The 25,425-nt window shown below is 34.8% G+C and overlaps 1 protein-coding gene across 1 annotated transcript in view; it reads left to right on the top strand.

The window, feature by feature from the left end:
• The window catches only part of ATP11A (ATPase phospholipid transporting 11A), a 57,258-nt gene that overhangs the window by 13,503 nt on the left and 18,330 nt on the right, over positions 1 to 25,425 (top strand). Inside the window, exons 4-21 of the mRNA XM_074149603.1 lie at positions 1,452 to 1,559; positions 2,386 to 2,514; positions 2,964 to 3,067; positions 4,501 to 4,551; positions 5,702 to 5,766; positions 7,330 to 7,411; positions 8,678 to 8,828; positions 9,999 to 10,196; positions 13,084 to 13,257; positions 14,669 to 14,832; positions 15,116 to 15,187; positions 16,940 to 17,013; positions 17,274 to 17,377; positions 19,114 to 19,295; positions 19,962 to 20,213; positions 22,709 to 22,883; positions 24,130 to 24,232; positions 24,488 to 24,633. Of these exons, the coding sequence (XP_074005704.1) occupies positions 1,452 to 1,559; positions 2,386 to 2,514; positions 2,964 to 3,067; positions 4,501 to 4,551; positions 5,702 to 5,766; positions 7,330 to 7,411; positions 8,678 to 8,828; positions 9,999 to 10,196; positions 13,084 to 13,257; positions 14,669 to 14,832; positions 15,116 to 15,187; positions 16,940 to 17,013; positions 17,274 to 17,377; positions 19,114 to 19,295; positions 19,962 to 20,213; positions 22,709 to 22,883; positions 24,130 to 24,232; positions 24,488 to 24,633 (2,334 nt within the window). The remainder of the gene's footprint in view (positions 1 to 1,451; positions 1,560 to 2,385; positions 2,515 to 2,963; positions 3,068 to 4,500; positions 4,552 to 5,701; positions 5,767 to 7,329; positions 7,412 to 8,677; positions 8,829 to 9,998; positions 10,197 to 13,083; positions 13,258 to 14,668; positions 14,833 to 15,115; positions 15,188 to 16,939; positions 17,014 to 17,273; positions 17,378 to 19,113; positions 19,296 to 19,961; positions 20,214 to 22,708; positions 22,884 to 24,129; positions 24,233 to 24,487; positions 24,634 to 25,425) is intronic.

The raw sequence follows: 25,425 nt of genomic DNA, 5'->3' as shown, positions 1-25,425 counted from the left end.
GAGCACAACATCACATGGTGTAGAATATCCCCTTGGTCAGTTTGGGTCTGCCACCCAGCCTCTTGCCTGTCCCCAGCCTACTGGCCTTTTTTGCCGGGGGGGGGGGGGCGCGGGGGGAAGGTTGGTGAGAAAGCCTTGATGCTGTGCAAACACTGTTCAGCAGTAGCTGAAACACTGGAGTGTAACCAACACTGGTTTAGCCCCAAGTACAAAGCACAGCAGCATATGCACTGCTGGGAAGAAAGTTAACTTCATCCCAGCCAGACCCAGAACACACAGTAATTTTGATTGTCCCTTAATAGGATAACTGATTACCTTCACAGTCTTTATGCTAAATGCAGACTTTTGTTTCATTAGTTTTCAAAGAAACTACGGACTGCAGTGTTTCCATTTCTTTACAGTAAAGTGTTAACTCTACACAACTCAATATATTCTATAGTAGAATTCAGCTCTTGGTGGTGAGCGAAAGTTGTGATACAGGCAATAGCTAGTATTTTAGGGGTAGGTTTCCCACTCTTAAGATTTTAAATGTTATGCTTTAGAGTCTTACTGTCTGGATTATGATATACTGTGCCTATCTCTTTGAGTCTTTCTTCTGACAACTGGTGTAGACTTTGGGACCTGCTTAAGGAGCTGTACCAGCCCCTGGAAATATATTACACTAAAGTTATAAAGACTCTATGAAGTCTCAGATTGCCTTTGAGAACATCCTAGGTAGTGATACTTCGTTCTTCATTGAATTTTCAAATGTCCTCAAGAGAGTTAGGTATAAAAATACTATGGAATACACGTGGTGTTTCCCATTTCTTAACCACTGGACCTTTTGAATGGAAGGTTGCAGTTTCCTTGTCCCTTACTTTGTTTATTTGTATAAAACACAAATTCATGGGATAATTGAGCAATCAAAATAGGTTACTCTGCACAGTCTCTTGAAATGAAATTCCTCAGGACTATATGTATTGTATATACGGTTAAAAAGTTTGACATAATTGTATGACAGTCAGGAAATACAACCACCTTCAGCCATGTTGTCACCTTATCATCTTTCAATATGGAGTCCCAGTCTTCCAAAATATATTTTCTGCACTTTTAACTTCTCGGCAATCACTTCCATGAGTATTTTATACTTACTCAAGAGTCAATAGAACATGGGCAAGAGGTGATTGCTTAAACACCAGAAGTTGTTCTACACATTGTAAACCTCCCTATTCATCGAAATATATAATTCTGTTGACTTATTATAACCTTGAGTGCTCTTTTTCATTTATGTGCAACATGACTGTATTACTGACATGTATCACAATTTCATTTATTCTAGTGAGAATATTCTCTTTTTTTCCCCTTAACTTGATCCAGGATAATTTTTAAAGTTTTGGTTGCAAGCTAGAGCTGTTTTGTATCATTATAGCCAGATGTGCATCAGTGCATCATTCCATTTCACTGTTTTCTAGGGTTATGAAGATTGGCTTCGACATAAAGCTGACAATGCAATGAACCAATGCCCTGTTCATTTCATTCAACATGGTAAACTGGTTAGAAAGCAAAGCCGAAAATTAAGAGTAAGTAACTATGACTTAACAAATTTTACAAGTCAGGCTTTACTTCACGCTTCTTGTAAAACAAATTATACAGAAATGTAGTGTGATAATGCTGTAGCATTTATTACATTTAATGGAGATTAGATCTACAATATACTAATTTTTATTTTAATTTAATGCCTCTGAATAAAGTATTTTTAGAAGCTAGATATGTTTCTGCTTTATCTTTGCTTTGTTAACTCCTCTCATAACTGTTCTTTTAATTTTTCATTTTTTATCTTGAAATTTCACTCATGATTTTTCTTTTGTCTTTTCTCCATTTTCAGTCCTCTGTGGTTATGCACATTAATAATTTATTTAAGCCTGATGATGATAGTCAATGCTACTGATTTGTCCTATGTATACAACACATAAGTATACATATATATAGAACATATTCAGAATACTTTCTTCATTACCCATCAAATCACAGTGTCTTCATTGGCCTTCTGAATGCTGCTACATTCCCTTCATGGTATTTTGAAGGTTATGTTCAGAAATTAATTTATGCTTTTTTTTTTTTCTGACTGTTTTTTGCTGGTTTTTTGTTTTGTTAGCAGATTAACTTTTTGTCATTATCCTGAGAGGAAAGGTAGTACACAGTAGACTTCAGTCTTTCCACGAGGTGTAATTCAGTTTTTCAGAGATATTTATGTAGTTTTTACTCCTGCAGTAAAATCCTGGTATAAATAAAAAATGATAAATTTTCAAGATATTTGAGTGAACCTAGGCTTTGAGTTTGAAATCTGAAATCTGGGCTGCTGCATACATGATAAATGCATTTTATTTTGTTGTGTTTTTTCCCTAGGTTGGAGATATTGTAATGGTAAAAGAAGACGAACCATTCCCATGTGACTTAATATTTCTATCAAGTAGTAGAGGAGATGGAACATGTTTTGTTACAACAGCTAGTTTGGATGGTGAATCCAGTCATAAAGTAATAAAATGTTCTACATTTTCTTCTTAAGGCAAAGTTTGTGTTTGATTTTTACTTTGTGCTTATATGTGTGAGCAGATACACTAGCTTGTGTAACTTAAATTTGTGCGAGTTGACTTCATTTTTCTTAAAGTATTATCATTTTATGGAAAGTTTTAAAACGTATTTATTTGTGATTTTGTGTGTCCAGTATAGACGTGCAGATTACAGAGATAATGCACAAACCTTTTTGTACTTAAATGCTTTCACGGTGGCCTGATTTGTGAGTACACTACAAGGTATTTGCATATAATGTAAGAAGATGCCCAATTAGGAGCATTTAAAGGTGCATGTTATTTGAGCTATGTAACGGATAGTAAATCTATTTCATGCTGAACTGTTGTGTATTAATGTTTTACATATCTGTCCTTACTTTTTTTAATTTTATTTACCCCTTTCTATTCATCCAGACTTACTATGCTGTTCAAGATACAAAGGCATTTCGCAATGAACAAGAAATCGATGCACTACATGCTACCATTGAATGTGAACAACCTCAGCCTGACCTTTATAAGTAAGAAGATAATTCTTACCTGTTTCATTTAAGGTACCCGAAGAATAAGAGTATCATAATGAAAAGATACTGCCTGCATCTGGCTGGTTAGGGTGGGCCTTAAGTGAGCTTAAAGTCAGGTTAGTCTTTTATATGTGCTCCTCTCCTGCAGGTAGTTCACGGGTCTGCTCTAGCTCAAAAAACCATAGTGGTGAATCTTTCTTTCCAAAGGCACATAGTCAGGGTAACAGACCCAACAACTCCCCACAGTTTCCTTTGCCATCCAGAATGCTAATGTCTGGCTTAATCCCTTTTGGTTTGAGGTTACCCATTTGGACAGTGGTATTGCAAATACAGTGTACTGAATCTGTCTGGAATGGGGTTAATCATCTTCTTAGCATCCCATGCGGTGTAGTGTTTTTGACAGTGTTGATAACACACGATGTTTCGGTTATTGCTGAGCAGTGCTTGCACAGTGTCAAGGCTTTCTCTGTTTCTCACTCTGCCCCCCCAGCAAGTAGGCTGGGGGTGAGCAAGAGGCTGGGAGCTGACACAGCCAGGACAGCTGACTTCAGTTGACCAGATGGGATATTCTGTGCCATGTAATGTCATGCTCAGCAATAAAATTGGGGAGGGGGGTGGGGGTGGGGGGTGTAGTCTTTCCAAAGTAGCTACTGCTTGGAGACTGGCTGGGCATCGGTCTGCTTATGGGAGGTGGTGAGTGGTTGTCTCTGCATCGCTTGGGGTTTTTTTTCCCTTTATTTATTAAACTGTCGTTATCTCACTTTCGCTCTTCCAGTTCTCTCCCCTGTCCTGCTGGGAGGGGTCTGAGTGAGAGGCTCGTGGGTGCTTAGTTGCTATCCAGGATCAATCCACCAAATAGACATAAAATGTACTTGGAGATATTCGGAGAGAAAATTGCTTATTGGCTTTATGTTTTTGTTTTGTTTTTTAACTGAGTTGTAGGTCTTAAGTTTTTTAAAGGATAGTAATCACACTGTTACTTATCTCAGGTAGTGTAAAGAATAAGATTTCTTGTGTAATTAGAAGATTTATTCATAATTTTATAATCTTTTATATCTTTTTGTATGCAAACTTTACATTGGCTTACTGTTCTGTGTATTTTTTATCTACATGTTTTAAAGTATCTCTATATTCTTGTTTACTTCCTGGATAATCAAAGCATGTTCAATTGGAAGCTGTTTGCTCAGTGTAATAAATGCTTTATATAAAATTCTTCTCAAATAATCTATTCTCACTTATACTTTTTAAAGGTATTCAAAGTGAGAGTAATTTATTTTTTTAAATATTTGTGTGGTACTTATACACCTGTATATAGAGAGAATGACATGTCCTTGTGACTTACATTTGAAAAACTGTAATACTGGGACATACATACATAAAAATACACAAAATAGCAGTGCTGTTAAACTATTTGTATGTTTCCTTTGCAGATTTGTTGGTCGAATAAATGTTTACCATGACAGGAATGAGCCTACTGCAAGGTAGGGAAAACCCAGGGTTTCTACTCATTTCATGATTTTTGGAGTTGAATAAGTATCAATAATGAGAATTACCTTTGTTTCACCAACGTTGTGCTACCTTGTCTTACTGATAGACTATTTTTCTCATTTACAGACTGTAATTTCATTATCATAAATATTTCATCTTTTGATCAGTTAGATTTCTCTTAAATTTTGTCTTTATTCAACTTCATTTTTTATTTGATATGTACTTAGTTTGTAAATTAGGTGAATTTAATTTGATAGAATTTAGACAGTACTCTGATAATACTGCCTCATTAGCATGGGGTCTCTGTAGTGCACCAAACAGTATGAATGGTATCACTTATGTATTTCTCTCACTTTCTTCTTCGTCTTAGAGGAGATTGAGCTTGCCAGTCATCATGTTCAGTTTTACTAAGGGTGTGTGTACATTTGTCTAAAATGTCCACAATGTTGTGTGCGCTCAGAAAGACATCGTCCAGGGAAATTCATTTTGTATTCAATTTGTTTTGTTCTTTTTTTCCATTGCTGTATAAATAGAGTGTGACAATTCTGCATTCTGACTGTCTATAAAGTAGTCCTTAGTTTTGCTCTTCTATAGTGGTTTATATTACATATCATGCTCCAAAAATAATATTTTAAACTGCATGGGGCTCCTTACGTTAATTCCCCCTGCTTCTCAATAATTTTTTTTACCTATATTATACTTTATGCTTTGAAAAGCATATAGTGTGTATCAAACAATTTCTTGTATACCATTTATACTTAAAATAAAATGGAAGAATGTGTTGTCCTTAATAAGTAATTCTAACATACAGGACACTATAGTTTATATAAACCTAAAACAGACTTGAGTCAGTATTTTTAAAAATAAGCACTCATTGGGTGATGAGTCTTTATTTTGGTATGTGGTACCTGCAGATGTGGGTTTTAGATGCATTGGTTTAAGACTTAGATTGTGAAATTATGAGCTTGATTTTAGGCATCTATTTATTAATTTATTTATTTTTACTTAAAAGATTTAAATTCTGCCTAGTAATTTTGTTACACCAAATAAAATATTTGAGTAAAACTAATTGCCTCTTTTATGAGGCTTCCACTAAGGTCTGCTGTTTCTCTCTAAATATCTTGTAATACTTATCTTTTGCAGGCCATTAGGGTCTGAAAATCTGCTTCTTAGAGGAGCCACTTTAAAGAATACAGAAAAAATCTTTGGTAAGTATTTCTATTGATTATTTAAATGGACCCCGAAGTAATAAGAAAGCATCAAACAAGGTTACAACCCTACAGTTGCTACTGAGCATATGATTTCTATTGAATCATTTGATCTACAACTTTTTTATAAGGTTTACTGTTGCTATAATTGCAGTAACGTAACTGTGTACAATGACTAAAGAGATTTTTGGGAGAGGGATTTTCTAGTTTAGTGTTCAAGGATTAGTGAAGGTGACTCAAATTTTTCATGCAAATACATGGCTTTTGAACAAGCACTATGAATTAATGTTGTTGTCCCAAAGCAGCTAATGAGCTGCTAAAAAATGTGAAATCTCTTTTGCTTATTTGTCAGAACAGACAGATAACCCAACCAGATAGAAATACGGCTTATAAAAACAAAAATCTACTTAAACAGTTCCTGATCAAAATTAGACTTGCTGCTAGCCAAAGTATTTTGTGTACATGAACTGTGTTTGTTCATGAAATATTTTGAACATTTTAGTAGAAATGGGAAGCACAAACTGAGATATGTTTTTTGGAAATTCTTCAAGAAAGCATAGTGGGAGTCATAGTTCTATTGTTACAAGTCACTCTTTGGTGACAAAAAGGACAAGGATACAAGTCATCCTCTATCATTTACAACTTCCCTACTCCCAAGAAAAATCATAGATAGCTGGGAACCACTTAGCCTAAAATACCAAAAATCTTGCAACTCTTTCTCCAAAAAGAGCGTAAAAAGTATGTCATAATTTAAACTTGCTGTCTTTGCTTTTAATTGTAATCTAAAATAGATGAACTAATATAATTAGTTTTGTAGTAAGTATTTCTATAAACTTCAGAGGATGGCTTAAATATTTCTGTTGACTTGTATATCGGGCAGAGATGTTCCTAATATGAGTGGTTGTTTCTGCTCTGCACATAGAGTTTTCACCATTACCCCAGCACAATCCATAACCTACATTATTTTATTTTAACAATGTACAGTTGCACTGGTTTAATAAGTACTCAAAATCCATCTTCTTGTTTACAGCTTCTTTCAGTTGTTGTATTTAATCTTCTGAAGTTTAGCCCCTCAATCTCTGTTATCAACAAGAAATTGGTAATATAAAAGATTGCTGTTTTCATGAATTATTAGATTTTCCTGAAGCAAGCAAAATCGGTGGCTGCCTTTTATTCTTCTTGGATGTACCCTGTAGTTTAGCCCTACCTGGATTTTCTCCTACAATGTATGACCTGGATTATAAAACTAAACCCAGAAAAAATAACTTAAAAATGCAAGGGGATATATTCAAAACCCAGCTTTGGTTTGGCTTTAATACACAGCAAATTTTAGCAATTGGGAACTGTGACTCTGGAATGGGATAAAGTGCTGCTTAAAATTTCCCTCTAAGAACCAAGGTATTAAAGCCATTTCTAATTTTTGAAAATCATCCAAATCTTTGTTCTTTTTCTTCAGACTACAGGGAATTAAAGAAATGACAGAGTATAATAATCTAGTGAATTGTGCTTTTATTAAGTTACTGTATTGTGCAATCTTTAGTAAAACAAGTTGTCTAATTTCAGGTGTTGCTATCTACACTGGCATGGAAACTAAGATGGCATTAAATTATCAGGCAAAATCACAGAAGCGATCTGCTGTAGAAAAGTAAAATTTCTAATTTTTTTTGGGGTGGTGTGGAAAACTGCATGCTTGAATGGTGACAAAAAGGGGATTTTTTTTTTTTCTTGATAAAGCTGTGTCTTGCATTGATTTAAATTAAAAAAGAGATAGAGGGACTTAAAATTTGCTTTTTTGTGTGTATCATTTTTTACTTACAAAACGCATCATATAATGCCATATAAGTGATATTCTCAGTACTGAATAATTATTAAATGTTGAGTGTTAAAAAAAAAAAGCCACCTTAATGTTATTCTTATCTTTATAAGATATGATGTGTTTTGCTGCTCTTCCAGAAGATTTTCCTTTCACTGGTTTGAGTACGCCTACTGACACTTTTCTGAGACTATGTACTTCCAATATCCTAACATCCCTTTTTCTTGCAATTCAGTCTTGAATTCAGAAAAAATAACTATTGATGCACTTGACTTTGGATCAACTGCAGTAACAAAAAGCCCATCTGTGGCATGTTTTCCAAGGCATAGATGATGGGAAAGGAAGACACTGCTACCCTCAAGTGATGAGCTGGCATTGATTACTTAATTTTTTAAAATGGAGATTATTTTCTAGTTCTGCTCCACTATCTGAAATCATCAGCTCTGAATAAGATGTCCAACCTTGTGAAAAAAAAAAGAAAAAAAGATGTTATTGATTACGGCAAGATGTATTGACCAGCTGACAGCCTTTTCTTATGCAGTGACTGAGCAATGATGATATATCTCTTTCTGTCGTTACTGATGTACAACTCATGGCTTTTACTTCATTCCTATCATTAATCTAAATATAACTTTAAATGTGAAGTTTTCTTGCTCTTTCTTTTTTTAGATCTGTCTAGAAAGAGTTAAAGCATTACAGCTACATAGCAAAATATTCTCGATAGATTTATATTTCAATAAACGTACTTATTTGAGTGTTTTTATATTGGTTCAAAGAAATGGCATAAAAAGGTCTGCAGGTACAAGCCTGGTTATTCTGTTATGAATCCATCCGTGCTATTGTTTCCACTAGTGTACTAGGCTTGGTAATGCATCACACACATTTTTGAAACAACTATAGCAGTTAACATTTTAAATAGAAAACGGTCCTCAATAATATTTTTCTTCATTGGGAAAACACTGTGGAGAAGTTATTTAACATCGTAGCACTGTTAGACTTGCAGAAAATGTTAGGCTGAAGCACATGTATAACATTTTTTAATAAACTATGTAGTTAATATGCTAATGGAATTTTTATTTTGCTTTTTATTTTTTTTAGATCAATGAATGTATTCCTTATTGTATACCTCTGCATTCTCATCAGTAAAGCACTAATAAATACTGTCCTGAAGTATGTCTGGCAGAGTGAACCATTTCGTGATGAGCCATGGTATAATCAGAAAACAGAGCCAGAAAGGAAAAGAAATTTGGTATGGAAATAAATTAAAATACCAAAAAAGTTTCACTAAGCACTTAATTCATAAGAATCCTACTAGAAAAGTATATACAGCCTGCTTACTTACCAATCATAAATTGTTGCTTTTTTGCTAACAACAGTGACAGTATATTCGCAGAAAGCTTGTATGTTAAATTTTTGCACTTAAGTTGTATGTGTGAATTTAACTGATGAGAAAATACTGTCTTAGTCTAGAAAGCCTCATGAAAGTGTTTTGGAGTTTCTTGTCATTTATGTGAATTACTAAAGAACTGACCTTTTGCAGAGAAATACAGGACTGAAAGGAGTCCCACAGCTATTAGCAATCATATAATGGACGTAATCAAAAGAATCTGCCATAGGGATTTCTGTAAAAATATCTCTCAAAAGCTTAGTTTCATATAGCCCTGTAACGCTGCCATGAGTGGTAGAGACCAGCAACAAGTTGTCAGTGTCCAGTGTCCTTACAGGAGCAAGGACATAGTCCAGAACGGATTCACAGATGATCCAAAGTAATGAACTGAACCCAGCACTACAGAAAACATAATCTTATTTCACCAAAACCTTCATATCAAACTACGGGAAAATTTCCTTCTTTACCCTAAATGCATGATGAGCACACAGTAGCCAGGCATGTTCTATATTTTTCTTACCACCAATAACACTATCTCAACCTGCTTAGCAGGTTGCCTATACCTCCAGTCAGTCTCCACCAGTGGAAAAATCGAGCCAAGTCATTCTGTTTGCCTTGAGACAAGGAAGGGAAACCCTTTATTTATTAACGAAATGCTGCCTTTAGTTTTATGGTATTCTGGTAATTTGTGAATGTACATTTTTTTTTCCTTGTTCTCATACAGATGTTCATCATTTGTATATAATCACTTTTGTTACTTGCTCCAAAACTTTACAACAAGGTTATGTAACTGTATTCTACACCTGTATGTCTGTAAAGAAAAATACAAAGTTAAAGTTTTTCTTCATGCCAAATTGGTTATGATGTTATAAATCACAAACATATACATCCTGTGCCGAACTGTGAGCTATTAAAGGTGTGCTTACTGTTTGAAAGTTATTAGAAAAAAAAATAATTTGCAAATGTATATAGTCACCTTTTGTTTTTTGATGGTACATAAAAATCAATATTTTCATCTTCTTTCTTTGGCAGTTTCTACAAGCTTTTACAGACTTCCTTGCATTCATGGTTCTTTTCAACTACATTATTCCTGTATCCATGTATGTCACTGTGGAAATGCAGAAATTTCTTGGTTCTTATTTTCTTACATGGGATGAGGAAATGTTTGATGAGGACACAGGTGAAGGACCGCTGGTGAATACTTCTGACCTCAATGAAGAGTTGGGACAAGTAAGTTTCATCAAATGATAAATTTCTCAACTATTTCTACCATAATTTATTTTTTTTAATTTTCACATCAGATTTTTTTTTTTTTTTTGCAGCTTAGTGTGCATTTTCTTAAGTCCTGAATAATTTTAAAAATAGAATTTGAGGTCTTTTGGTTTTCAGAGTCAAATATCCTAATTTCTCAGCTGGACAGTGGAAGTCAATTAGTTTTACTTATTAGTAAAAGATAAACAGTTTAGAAAGATAATGATTTCTCTCCATTGACTATAGAGGGAGATTATATAAGTATCTAACTTCCTTAAAGTAAAAGTCAGGAAAAAAGAGTTAGGGTAAAAAACCTTTTTTGTCTGGCTAGACTGACGCCAAATCTCCATACCCAGTAAAATGATTGACTGTCCCTTGTCCTTTTCCAAAAGAAATTCTATCTTCAGTGTTCTGTCTTAAGAAAGTTGTCACCTTGACACAGATACATGTACGTACATACAAAAATTTATATGTACTTCTCTACAAAGTAAAAATGTTTTCATAGGTTTTCAAATAAAATAAGATGGTGTGTTTCTTTATTTTTGTATAGCCAGGCTAGTAATTAAGCTTTCAGAGACACATATCTATTTGGATGAAAGGAGATACTAAGTATTTTATTATTCTGTAAGTCCACGCTGTCTTCCATAAAGTCCTCATAGAGAAGCTGATGAATTGTGGTCTGGATGAGCAGACAGTGAGGTGGATTGAAAATTGGCTGAATGGCCAGGCTCAGAGGGTGGTGGTCAGCTGCACAAAGTCCAGTGGGAGGCCAGTAACCAGTGGTGTACACCAGAGTTCAATACTGGGTCCAGTCCTGATCATTAATGGTCTGGATGATGGGGCATAGTGTACCCTGGTGGCCACCGAGCTGTAAAGCGGCTTGTCAGAAAAGGACCCGGGGATCCTGCTCCAGGCCAAGTTGAACGTGAGCCAGCGATGTGCCCTTAGGGCAAAGAAGGTGAATGGTGTACTGGGCTGCATTACACAAGGTAGTGCCAGCAAATGGAGGGAGGTGATCCTTCTCTACTCTAGACTGGCTTGGCCACACCTGGAGTACTGTGTTCAGTTCTGGGCTCCCAGTACATGAGAGCCATGGACATACTGGAATGAGTCCAATGTATGGCCACAAAGATGATGAAGGGACTTAAGCATCTCTCATGTGAGGACAGGGTGGGGAGTGGAGAAGAGAAGGCTCAGGGAGGATGTCACCAATATACATAAATACCTGAAGAGAGCACCTAGAGAGTGAAAAGAGGACAGAGCCAGGCTCTTTTCAGTGGTTCCCGGTGACAGGACAAGTGGCAGCGGGCACAACCTGAAACAGAAGAGTCTGTCTGAACATCAGGAAACACTATTTTACTGTGACAGTGACTGAGTTGCCTAGGGAGGCTGTGGAGACTCCCTCCTTGGAGATATTCAAAAGCTGTCTGGATGTGGTTCTGGGCAACTGGCTCTACGTGTCCCTTCTTGAACTGGGGGTTGGACAAGATGACCTCCAGAGGTCCCGGCCAACCTTAACCACTCTGTGGTTCTGTTACAAAAAATAACTTCTGCTACTTAATTAAGCATCATCCCAAAAATGGAAGCCTCATCAGTACCTGACATTATCAGTACCAATCCAATGAAGTATATTTTGCATTCACATTTTTGAAAGATATTCTACCTTGTATTTCTAAGGCTTTGATTGTGAATCATTATTTGTGCTTGTAGCAAAGAGTGTCATAGTGATATAGATGCTGTATTTCTTTTTTTGTGTAATGGGTGTTGATCCCAAAACAGCACACTGAATGAATAAAGGACCTTTGCTTGGTAGCATTTTGTATCCTTTATAAATGTATTGTGAAACTGAATATAGGAGTTGAGATGAAAGAAATTAATCTAAATCCTGTCCACTTAGAAAAAAGTTAAATATGGGTATTAAATCCACAGATAACAAACCACTGGCAAATTGCCTTTTCAGATTAATGAATATTAGAAAAGTCAGTCTAGGAGGAAAGTTCAAATACTTAATAACTTCTTTTAGAAGAAGTGAGAGAACAAAAAGAACAAAAATTCATTTTTTATTTTGTTTGATGCGTGTGGTAAATGTTGAAGTTTGTTAAACAAGCTGATGAATAGTAAATAATTGGCTTACTTCCAGTGTTTAATTCCTAACCTTCCATAGTGCTCCCAGTTTATCAAATATATACATGCAGTCTGTATACAATACCAATATCAAATATCCAAAATTGAGCTTGTGTCTTCTCGCTGTTCTGGTTTATAGTTCAGATTTTGGTTTTATTTTATGTGTTGTTATCCTTAAGTGCTGGGGCTCATTGTAAAAGATAAAATTAATGAAATTAAACAAAAGGAATGTTTCCAGGGCAATAACAGTGCACATGTGTATAAGTGTTTGTGACCATTAGTCCAGAGTCCTCACACTAACATAATTGTAGTAGAGAATTCTGATCTTACCCTAAGGACCATTCTGACAGTAACAGATCCAAATCCAGACACGTACATTAATGATCCCCAGGAAATGGAACTTGCATGCATTTTGTTTCCATGAATATCTGTCTTGCAGCAAGAAAGATATTAAAAACCAGAAAGGAGCTTGAGAGAAGCGTGAAAGGAGGTTAAGCACATTATTTATGTGTGTTATGAGGCAAATGATAGCTTTTTAGCATACTAGAGTATGAGCAATCTTTCAGTGCCCACATTTCTGTGGAAGGTAATTCCCAAAATAAATTATTGTTCCTTTTCTGAAAGAGGTTGCATAAGGATCTTTAAAGGAAGGTGTAACCCTGTAATAATCTCAGTTATGTTAAGAGACTTTGGAAGATCTCTGTTCATATTCCTGCTGTTTTTAATTTGTGCTCATTTGCAGATTGAGTATGTCTTCACAGATAAAACAGGAACGTTAACTGAGAACAACATGGAATTTGTAGAATGTTGCATTGAAGGGCATGTTTATGTACCACATGTTATCTGCAATGGCCAAATTCTCCACAATTGTACGGGAATTGATATGATCGATTCCTCTCCAGGAGGAAGTGGAAAGGTATGATGACTCTTTGTAGGTTCTTGTTTTTTGAAATAAAACGTGGAAATTGAACTATGCTAATGAAGGGAATATTAGAAATATAACATCCTTCAATTTAAATAATCAAAGTAGATATCTGCAGGAAATGCATCACAACATAAACATTTTCCTTTCCTAGTTCAGAGTAAGATTTAGATGCTTAATATGAAATTTCCCAACTTACTGCAGCTGTAAAACAGAATTAAATAAAAAACCCTGAAATAGAACTTTCTCTGGTTAATAGCTAAAGAAATATAATACCTGGTTTCCATTTAACATTAGCTAGAGTAGGGAAAACAAGGCAGGAAACTCCTCAAGAGGGAAAATGAGTGCTCAATGCAAACACTAACTTAATCATCACTGAGTGAAGATGCGGCTAGAGAATGGTTTTTGATCAAATTAATTTACTCTTAAATGTGACTTCTGAATTGTGCTACAAACATCATATATGTGCTGTGGTGCTTTTGCTGTGTAAAGCAAAATAAGTTAGTTGAAGGTTAAGGAGACCTCAAATGTCAACCGATGAGCAGTGTGTAAATGGGCAGGATAATCATAGCCAAAGGACAGTATTTTTTTAAATATGTCAATACAGTCACAAGTCATACTTTGTCCATACCCTTCACTATAGCAAAACAAGGCCCCTTAAAATATACCGGTGTAATTCAACAGCCTTATGGCTCTCACCCACAGCCCTCAGACAATGGTCCCGAGGTACACCGTGTTTTTATCTTGGAATTGCAATGACACAGTTTGTATTGAACAGCAAAGAAGAATAAGATTAAGATACAAAGATACAGTTAGAACACAGCCAGTTATCCATTAAATAGAAATCTCTTTCTGGTGTGATCCCTAAACCAGAAAAAAAGAAATTGATAAGTTGTTATTACCAAATCATCTGAAACTTCACAGAAGTTGTTGGCTGCAGCTGCCAAAGTGCCTGCACTTTTTTTATTTTATATAGCTCTGAGAGGTATTAAAACTGCGTAAGAAATTGAAATCTGTAAACACTTGTGCTCCAGGTGTTGCGTCCCTCTGACTGGATTCAGGACTTCTAAAATTGTTCCTTGTCCAGTATTTAATACAGGTTGTTAAAATTTAAACAAAAGTAAAGAAAAAATCCTTTAGCCGCATCTGGGACCTCAGAGGAGGCAAAATGTGCAGAGTCTTTTTTGGGCATCAGTGGTTTGACTTGCATGGCACTAACAGCTGTGTGGTTAATGCTGGGAAAGACTTGGCTCCCTCTAAAAGGCAGGTGACCTGTGACGCTGTCTTTACCTGATAATACAGTCGTAATCAGTGACACTGCTAACCTTCCAAAAAAAAAAAGAAAAGTTTTCAAAGGAGTACTTGAAAGTGGTAACACATCATGACATTTCTTTTATTTTTTTAGGAGAGGGAGGAACTATTTTTCCGAGCTCTTTGTCTTTGCCACACAGTTCAGGTAAAAGATGATGACAGCGTAGATGGGTTGAAGAAGAACCAGCTCTCAAGAAGATCTTGCATATATATATCATCATCACCTGATGAAGTTGCTTTAGTTGAGGGAATACAGAGGTATGTGTGTAATTAGGTGTTATACTTTTTTAATTTGGAGATCCTAATCACTGAAGTTTAAAATTGTTTTCAGCACAGAAATCCTACTAACAAACACCAAGTCATCTAAAGGTGATGATTTTCTTAACATACGTTCATGATTATTCATATTCATAAATCAAAAAAAAAAAGTTTGGGTTTTTTTTCAGAAGATAAACTCAATCTTAAATCCTTAGGACATGCTTATACTGGATAATTACATATTTGTTGTATTCATCCTCTTGATGTGTGTTTCATTTTGCAGACTTGGTTACACCTATCTAAGGCTGAAGGACAATTTTATGGAGATCTTAAATCGGGAAAATAACCTAGAGAAGTGAGTGGTTAGAAATATAACAAAATGGACTAATGAGAGGAATTTTTATTCATGTGTTTAATAAATCATTCTTTCCCTATACATTAATTTTTAATTTGGAAAATTCAGAAATTGTACATTTTGGTAGGAAAAAAAGATCTACTAATATTTATAATTTTAAATAGACCCTGTAGTTTTATATTTTCACTTAGTCTGTTAATTTGACAGTATATGCAATATGAAATATTAATATAACAACAAAAGTGTGATGTAGTGGTTCATGACTTAATCTAGTAGTTCCTAAGAATTTTAGGAACTATGGGTATCTTTCCTATTTTATATGATAAATAATTTTTTCTTAATAGAAAATGGTATGTACCCCATTTGCTGTTCACAAATAATCTGTATAATTTACAGGAGGGGGTAACATGTAGAATAAATTTCTATAGCTGGTTCAAAGAAAATTTAAAACAGGTACTGTTTTTTGTGTTATTTTCCTTTGACATGTAGAATAAATTTTGTAGACTATAATATGAGGGAAACTTTGAATAACATTTAAGTATTACAGTTGTTCAATGGGATGTACATACTTTTGAAAATGTAACTTAGCTTCCTGGTTAAGTCTATTGTGTATCTGGATGTGTACTCTGCTATCTACACAGGCACTCTCAGACACAAATATAGGAACCCTCCTGGTATTTTTACTCCTTTAAGGGGAATATGGAGGATTTTTCTCACAGGTTACTTCAGTCTTTTGTATCTCAACTCATAAGAACTGGAGTCAGTATAATTTGGTTATTTATGAAACCACAGTAATTAGGAATCTTCTCCAAAATCATAGTTTGTAGACATAGGCCTGATCCAGCGCCTTGTTAGAATCTGTTGTAACTTTTAATGAAATATACACTGTGGCCTTGCGCAAATTTGAATTCCAGGCTGTTGTAAGGGCTTAGAACTGAACAATCTAATTAAATAAGTGGATCTATTTTATAAGCAAAACATTAACAAAGATGAATCCTGAAGAGTTTGGGATTAGTGATTGGGGATACTTATTTTTGTACTGGAAAAAGAGATGGTCTCTTACATAAAAGGCAATAGGTAAGAGAGTAAATGATAAAAGTATATAAACTGATGAATTATACAGAAACAGTACAACAGGAACTTGTTCATTTTTCCTCCTAGAAAGGAAAGAAACATGGGATAAATCGTAAAAACAACGGCAAATATAAAACCAGTAAAAAGAAATGCTTTTTTCACTTGAATAACTTGCCAACACTTGAGCAACATTCATGAAATTAGGTGGGCAGTTTTGGGAGATAGAAATGGTCTAAATCAGCAAAATATTAAATAAAGACTTCTGTGTAAATACATACACATTTAAAGTTTTAAGGCTGTGTCTAGGTATTATAGGTAGAAATTTACATACTTATAAGCAGTAGAGTGCTCTACTGCAAGGTTTCTAGTCTTCCGCTTAAATGAATTATATAGACTATACATCCAAAGATACTTAGGAACAGCCTGCAGGCAAATTCTATTTCAAGTAATTAGGAGCTGGAGGCCTCCCTTATTTATTAGTATTTATTATTATTCATTATTATTTTTTGTTATTTATTATTGTTGTTTCTTTCTGTACTAGTTCCATATTCCATAGTATTAAATATAAATTTCCATGTTAGAAAGTCATGTTTTATCTGATATGCTTGAAGTCATAATAATCAGTTTAGGTATCTGAAAAAGCAGAGTTGTTTAAAAAATATTCTGTTTCTGTTTCAGATTTGAATTATTAGAGGTTTTGAGTTTTGATTCTGTGAGACGGCGAATGAGTGTGATTGTTAAATCTTCAACAGGTAGGGCTGTCACATTCTGTTTCTTCTTAGATGTTTTTGTTTCCCTTGAATTTATACCAGATATCAAAGAGTTAAGCATTAATCAAAGTCTCTGTGCCTTTCTTTATTAAAAAAAAAAAAAAGGAGACTGGGTACCAGTGTGAGTGCAAATGTTATAAAAAAAATTGGAAGTAATCTTTCTGAAGACGTAGTAATTTAGATGATTTTTTTGAAGAAAGATACATTTGGCCATTTTGAATTACATATGCTGTCTCTTTTAGGTGATATATTTCTGTTTTGTAAAGGAGCAGATTCTTCCATATTTCCTAGAGTTAAAGAAGGCAAAATTGACCAAATACGATCCAGAGTTGAACGCAATGCAGTGGTAAGATTCCATTTTATTCATCTCTTCACGTGATACCGGTGTCAAAAAAATACTAATTTTTCTCACCTCCTGCTTGATCCAGTAACAGATTGGTCTTCCCAGGCACTGAGGTTATTCTATGCTAACGCACGCACAGGCCGTATGGGTAGCAATCTGTGTTACACCCTTACTTGAATCTATCTTCCAAATGGTAGATGTGGTGAGATAGGAGTGCATTAGATATGCACAACTGTAGGTTATACCAGAGTTCATCAATTAGCTTTTTAGTGTGGCACTGTGGTGGATTGAATTAATTAATAAATGGAAGAAAAGTGAAAAACTTCACTGAAAATCTCATCCCTGGTTTTGAGTCCCCAGCCATAGCAATTGGGATTTGCTGCCTTTGATTGCTTTACAAGCTGTTAAAAGAGAAAATCCATTAGACCGCAGTGTAGCAACAAATGCACTTCTCATGGGGAAACAGTGCAGTGATCATCCTTATACTTAACGTTTTTGCTTCCTAAAATGAGCTATGAGCTGCCTAAGCACCTTTAAAAAAAAATTCAGAACTTGGTTTCACCTAAAAGGTAATATTTGCAGTTATAAAATAATGAATTTTGCTGTGTCCAAAAATATGCAGAACCTATTGCAATGGAATATAACTGCCAGTCTTATAAATAGGATAAAATTTGCTAGCATCCAGTACTCAAATTGAAAACAAAGTATTATTATTGGTATGTGAAAAGCAGTGTTACCAGCTTTTGTTTTGAAGGGAAGCCTCAAAACTCTTTGCCAAAGTGTTTGCTAAGTTTTACTATATGAAGCAGCTGTGTCATAATTACAAGTGAAGGAGGCTAATGAAACTCAAATAAGTGTTTACGTATCATATCTATCCAATGTCTGTCAAGAGAGAAATCCAGGCCAACAGCAGTCTCTTCATCCTGGATAATTAGAAATAGGGCTGGCTCCTACATACAGAAGCTTCTGAAAGAAGATCCAGGCAGCACCTGACACCTGCCCCTCTCAGTACAGGGGTCAGGGAGCTTTTTTTAATACTTCTCCTTCTTGGATAGGTAATAAGTAACTATACAAAGACCTTCTGGATTAAAGTTTATGAAGATAAAGTGTTGTGAGAGGCAATACGTTTGTGGTGGCAAAACTTCCTTTCTGTGTTACAGCAGTTTTTACCCGCCTTACACAGTCCATATACACGATTTCTTATTCATCACACAGTCCAGAAGTCTCATCCAGTCTGAAACACCCACACTTGACTAAAATGGCACAGTTGGATTTTCACTTTCAATACCCTCTGTGATGTTTTGTCCCTATCTCTGCTGCAACACAGCATCAACATCAGACTTTGCAGAGCTACTATTTATATTATTGTTATTTATTCTGACTCATCCTGCCTAATTGTACACATAGGGAAGGAAACCTTTACCTTGACTCTCCTGTTCCTGGTAATCTTATACATCCAGTTGGGTAGCTGAGTTGTTTCTCTTTTGGAGGACTGAGGTTTGTCCCTCAGGAAGTAACTGCTTCCAGGGCAGCACAGAATCAAGCTGACCCATGTTCTAGTCTAGATGATACTGTACTATTTTATACTATACTTACTTCACTATAAAAATGAGTTGTGGGATTCTTCATGTTAATACTAAAATCATTGCAAATTTTCAAATACTCCTGCATACACACCAGCAAGAAGTCTAAGAAGAGTTTTCTAAGAGGTATGTTTTTTCTTTGATTATGTTCTTTAGGAGGGACTGAGAACATTGTGTGTTGCATATAAAAAACTCACAGCAGAAGAATATAGCAAGGCACAGAAGCTGCTTCAGAATGCAAAGCTGGCCCTCCAGGATCGGGAAAAGAAATTGGCAGAAGCATATGAGAAGATAGAAAGAGATTTTATTTTACTTGGTGCTACAGCTGTTGAAGATCGGTTAGTACATTTCTTAGTTTCTTATGTTTAGTGATGTTATCAAAGCAGTTGAAGACTCTTATTGTAACTCTTTTACTGGATTAGAGATTTATTTGAAAAACCTTTTATTTGAATCAGTTCCATACCCTTAGCTTACTGAAGTTACACTTGGTAACTTTATAATTTAGTAAGCTAGTAACAATAGTTAAGCATACAAAAATCAGTATATTCAAGCCATTTACATGCAGGTCATGTAAAACTTTATTGAACAAATTGTAGGAAAAAGTTTTGGAGGAAAGAACTATAAAATGGGTATGGAGGAAATGAAGGAAGGATCTTTAGGTCTTAAAATTCAAAAACTGTCTGTTAAAACTGGGAGGTAACTTTAGTAACTCAGCAGTACTCAACTGTTTGTCATTAGCTGAAAGCACTGAAAATGTTTTAATTGAAGTACTTGTCTGGGGAATGAAGCATCTTGCCTTTTAGGCTATATAAATGAAAGGTGAAACTTTGAGCACTTTGAAAGTGTCAAAACTAATTATAAATAATTTTTAGATTCACATTTTTGGGAAAATTCTTAGATCTGATAACTTTTCTTGACATTTTTAATTTGGTTATGGAAACCTTTCAATAAGGATGTCTGAATTTCTAATTTCCAAGCAATCTATCGATCTATGTCGTCCACAGGCTACAAGAAAAAGCTGCTGACACTATTGAGGCGCTCCAGAAAGCTGGAATTAAAGTTTGGGTTCTGACAGGAGACAAAATGGAGACTGCTGCAGCTACTTGCTACGCTTGCAAACTCTTCCGGAGAAATACACAAATACTTGAGCTAACCACAAAGAAAATTGAGGAACAGAGTTTACACGATGTGCTTTTTGACCTAAGCAAAACTGTCCTAAGACACAATGGCAGCTTAACCAGGGATACTTTCTCAGGGTAAGGAAAAAGTTGAGTTTACAAGCCCAGGAATGGGCTTCTATGCGTTTCATAAACAATTAAATGATTGATCAATTACTTTAAGAGCAGCAGCATACTATGTATCAGTTTCTGTTGTTAAAATGTGAATTATTGTGTAGCAATTAAGTATACATTTCTTCCATGTAAGTTTAAATTTTCACAGCCACGGTTCTTTATCTTATTTCTGGTATTGCTTTAACTGTTAAAAGAAAAATCACAACTGACATCGTAATTATGTATTTTTCCACTGCAAAAATATTTATTCTTGGAAAAAATGATTGTCAAACAAAATACTGTTTCTAACTTTTTAAAAGGAAGTAGATTTGTTACGTTCTTGTAGTCAGAGTTAGTATGTGATGTGACTTTCTTGATAAGACCAAGGCCACAGAGCGCAACAATATGTGGCTCTCTTTCTAGGGAAGATTATGTACATTTACAGACAGGTGACAGGCAACAGCGTAGTACCAAATCTTCTGCTGTGCATAAAAATACCTAAAGTGGCCTAAATTATAAAGAAATCATTGACTTTTTGAATATCCATAGAAGGATAGGTATTGTGTATACGGAAGTGAAAAATAACATGGAATGAGATAGAAAATGACATTAAAAAGCAAAAAAACCCAGGTATAATGTAAATTATATCTCATACAGGTAATAAATCAGGCTACTTATTCGAAGCTTTGTAGCTGGTACGCTTTACTTGCTCTTTTTTTCCCACTGTAAAAACCTAAGAGTTGGATTTTAAAGCATTTTTATCATCTTAAAATGTTAAGAAAGGAAGTTGCTGGTCTTCTGGACATAATGGTGCATATTTGATTTGTTTTTCTTTTTAATGTGGAACCACCTAGTAAGTAGTTTCTATATACATTTGTAATAAGTAAAGGAACAACAAGCATGTGTGATATTATTTGAGCAGAGAGTTTCTGTACTCTTAGCCTTGCAGCTTGAAACGCTGGGCCAGAGCATTTTTTTTAGCTCTCCTTACACTTTAAACCCCGTTGGTCTAATCAAGAACATTTTTATATTCAGTTAAATAATCATATTTCTCTATGTCATTTGTACCACATTTAGCTTAAGTCCCACAGGTCTTACAAGGTATGTTTAAACATGTTTGTTTAACTTTATGTGCAAGGCCAATTTTCTACATGGTAAGACTCATCAGAATTTTTTGTCTTTGGCTCCAGAGTTGAAGAACGTGCTAAGATAGTAGTAGCAGGATTCTGCCTGGATGTTCAAATTCAGGCTGAAAATCCTTCACTATAATACATCAAACGTTCAGTACATTGCCTGAACTTCATAATACTATATTTGATACATTGATATCATTGTATACTAACGGCATCGCCCTAGTTGTGCCACTGGTAACAAAGTGCTGAAAATATCTGTGAACTGTTACTAAATATAGGTTACAGTACTTTTTATTATTTGTAAAAAATAGCTTGTGTTCTAGTAGTGAAGGTGAAAATGCTTTTTCCCCACGTACGTTGGCCCTGGTGAAACCACGTTTGTTGAAAACCCACACACAGTAGTATAACCCTGGAGTGCTGAAACTGGAGCACAAATAAACCTCAAAGTATGTTTATCCAACACTCGCTGCTGAGCTGGAGCCTGGGGCTGCTGAGTAATGCAGGCAAATGCAGGGGTGCTCTGAAATAGGTAGTTTGGATGCCACAGAAAACTGCTCTCGTCTTGCAGACCATCTTCCCCCATTGTTCAGCATGTTACTGTGGTAAACTGTGCTTCATGTGACCACGGCTAGACTTCTAGCAATGCCCAAATTATTACAGGTATACCAGTAACAGATTAATATATGTAATAATATATTGTAATATTATAGATAACATATATAATTATTCTATTTTAACATTATAATTACAGGTATGCCTCTATTAGACTTAGCCACCACATTAAACACGAAGTATACATACTGTGAATGCAGACAGTGGCCTTATCTCTCCAGGCCAACAAGTCTGTTCAGGCATTTCCTTCAAAGGATGGTTTACTTCCTTGAATGTAGACCCTTGGGAATAAAATATTATTATTTTCCTCATCAAAGTAGATTTCAGAGTACCAAAGCCCTTTCCCTTTAACTTTTTCTCCATATTATGGAATGTGCCACAAAATTAACTTTATTCCTGCAACTCAGTTTACCTCACTGCAGTTCTTGGAGCCCTTTCAAACCAAACTGAAAAGGTCGTTAATTATACACTCATAATTGTTGGTGAAGTCACTGAGGTATCAGGTTTCTGTCTTTCAACTGGCAAAGCACTAAATGTTTTCAACATAATCTAGAATTTTAAAATGTCTTAAGTAGCAGTCCTAAACAAGTTTTCTTTAGAAGTATATTAATTTTGCAGTATTCCATACTCATTATTTTTTTCATTAATTGACTTTCACAAAAGAATTATTGCCAAATTTAAAATATGTCTGAGAATTTTACAGTGACTCTTAGTTTATATTTTATTCCTGAACAGACTTTCAACTGATATGCAAGATTATGGTTTAATTATTGATGGAGCAGCTTTATCATTAATAATGAAACCAAGACAAGATGGGAGCTCTGCTAACTACAGAGAGCTCTTTCTTGAAATTTGCAGGAACTGCAGTGCAGTGTTATGCTGTCGAATGGCACCTCTACAAAAAGCACAGGTTTGTATTTCATTTCATAATTGTTTGTTAACTCTGCACATATGTCAATATTGAAATTTAATATTCTGTATGACTTACTATGCTAACTTAAAATGTTATTATTCACTTTTGTATCTTCTAAAATGGAAAACGAAAAAAAAAAGGGAGAGGGGAAAATTTCTACTGGCAAGCAATTTAGATAATGGTATGCTAAAATGGCACCCAGCTGTGCACCTGAATTTGATTTATGTACATATTGTGCAAATTTTATGGTTGGTATATGCTGATAAATGAACATATTTAATGAACTGAACTAATTGCTTCCTTTTTAACCTAACAAGCTTTGAATAGTCTACAATCTGTTGATACTACAAGAACCTGCATTATTTATTACTGTAGAGTGATACTTCTTCCCTATTTTTAGCATAAGTGGGAAGCCAAGAATGAAATATCCAGGCAGAAAAATGTGTGCATTATGATTTTTAAGTACTTCTTGACTGTTGTATACTAGTTTGTATCAAGTAAAAACATATATCCTTCCATTACTGAAACATCTCAATATAGCTGAAAAACTTTTAAAGGAAACAAACATCGGAATATACACTTTTCCTTTCAAACTGTCCTGTCTTTTTCTTAGTGCTCAGGTAGAGCATATGTAGCCCTTTTTCATTTTAACAAATGTATTTAGCCAGCATGCCTCAAACTGTCTGGAAGTTTGTAGAAGTTTTTAGTTGCAGCTGACTCAGTACCAAATTTACAGAAGCGATCATTTATAATTGAGAGATTTGAAGGCAAATGTTGGATAGTTTATATGTCAATAGTGTTTAGATGTATACAGAGTCATATTATCTTAAATAGTAAGAAAAAGTTCAGCACAGTTAAGAGAGCAGAAGCTTTCAGTCTTTACTTTTCAGGATTTCTTTGAAATTGTATGCTCTGTCTCTGGGAACCTTTTAATTTATTAATGCACTTATACAGCGTTAAGCAATCTCAACATCTTCTTTTCTTCTGCTCTTCCTCCTGTCCATCTCTCTCAAAATAGTTTGGAAGGATTTGAAAAATGTTATTTTATATTTGGAGCAAATACTTTTAATATGAAGAAACTACTGTGATCTTCATGCATAGTAGTTGCATTGGGCAATATTGGTTTTGTGTCCCTTCACAGAATTTCTTATATAACTGTGTTGGTTGTTTTTAATTAATTGTACGCTCATGCAAAATAAGCAAATGATTACAGAGAAGACTTTTTAACACTATTTCTTTCCAGATTGTAAAATTGATTAAATTATCAAAGGAGCATCCTATCACATTAGCAATTGGTGATGGAGCGAATGATGTCAGTATGATTCTAGAAGCACATGTTGGTATAGGTAAGTGTGTTTTTTACAATATTAATTCAAATGGGATGACAAAAAATATTCTTCAAAATTGGCAGTCTCAAAGAATCAGGTTATGCATTTTATAGACAACTTGTAGTGAATTTACCCCGGGAATTTTATGAGGAAGAGTGGTGATCTCTTACTAGATCAATATCATACCATTACTATCTAATTTTACAAATAATTGTGTCTTTGAAATAGTTATTCTGTTATTAACCAGCTTCATTACTTTTTTTTTTTCCAAAGGAATCATTGGCAAAGAAGGTCGTCAAGCAGCGAGAAACAGTGACTATGCAATACCTAAATTTAAACATTTGAAAAAAATGTTGCTTGTTCATGGGCATTTTTATTACGTTAGGATATCTGAACTTGTGCAATACTTCTTTTATAAGGTAGGAGAATGCTTGTTCTAATTACATAAATCTCACAAACTTACATGGTAATAGCTAACTGTATACAGTTTGCACAGTCAATGGTACAAAAAAAGCAATAATTCCATAAAGAGATGTTGTTGAGTACCAGATGCAAGGCTGAAATGGGATAATTGTTTTTATCCAGACCATGAAGTGAAATAGCTTTTATATAGATACATTCTATAATCTGTGGTATGTTTAAAATTTGCCTTGTCTTTTTTTTTTTTCTTCCCTTTCTTACGAATTCCAGCACAGACTCTTCTACTTGTTTTCAGTACCTTCTGGGTTCTCTCTACAGTGGCCTTTTAAATCAGGGTGGAAATAGTATTTGAGAACTTAGCATAACTTAATTTACATTAGTTTCTAAATTCATTGGGATAGTGTAGGTGGAGAAAGTTTATAATGTGCAACCCCTTGTTTAGACAGTTCTGTTATGTCTAAATGTTGGGATCCAATCAAAGTTCTTTCAGTAAGCAGTGAAAGATTATAGAAAGGAACCTTCAGAAGAGAATTCACAGTCTTAGTGTCTGACTATATGTGTAGTTAGGGGAGGATGAAATTTGGGGTCACAACTAGAAACATCTTAAAATTACTTTGCTGGAAACTAGGCTAACCAGATTATCCATGCTTCCTTATCACGTTTTATGTCCCACTGGCAATCATGCCATATTTGCCTTGCCTTAACTGAACTGTGCTCCTGGATCACAAAATTCTTTGGCCTTGAGTTTTGAAACTGTAGTCTTACAAGTTTCCTTTCAAAATATTTTAGGT

This window comes from Numenius arquata, chromosome 1 (genome assembly GCF_964106895.1).
Source record: "Numenius arquata chromosome 1, bNumArq3.hap1.1, whole genome shotgun sequence".
NCBI classification, from domain to species: domain Eukaryota; kingdom Metazoa; phylum Chordata; class Aves; order Charadriiformes; family Scolopacidae; genus Numenius; species Numenius arquata.
The sequence above is the reverse complement of the archived record's forward strand: the minus strand, read 5'-3'. Positions and strand labels throughout refer to the sequence as shown.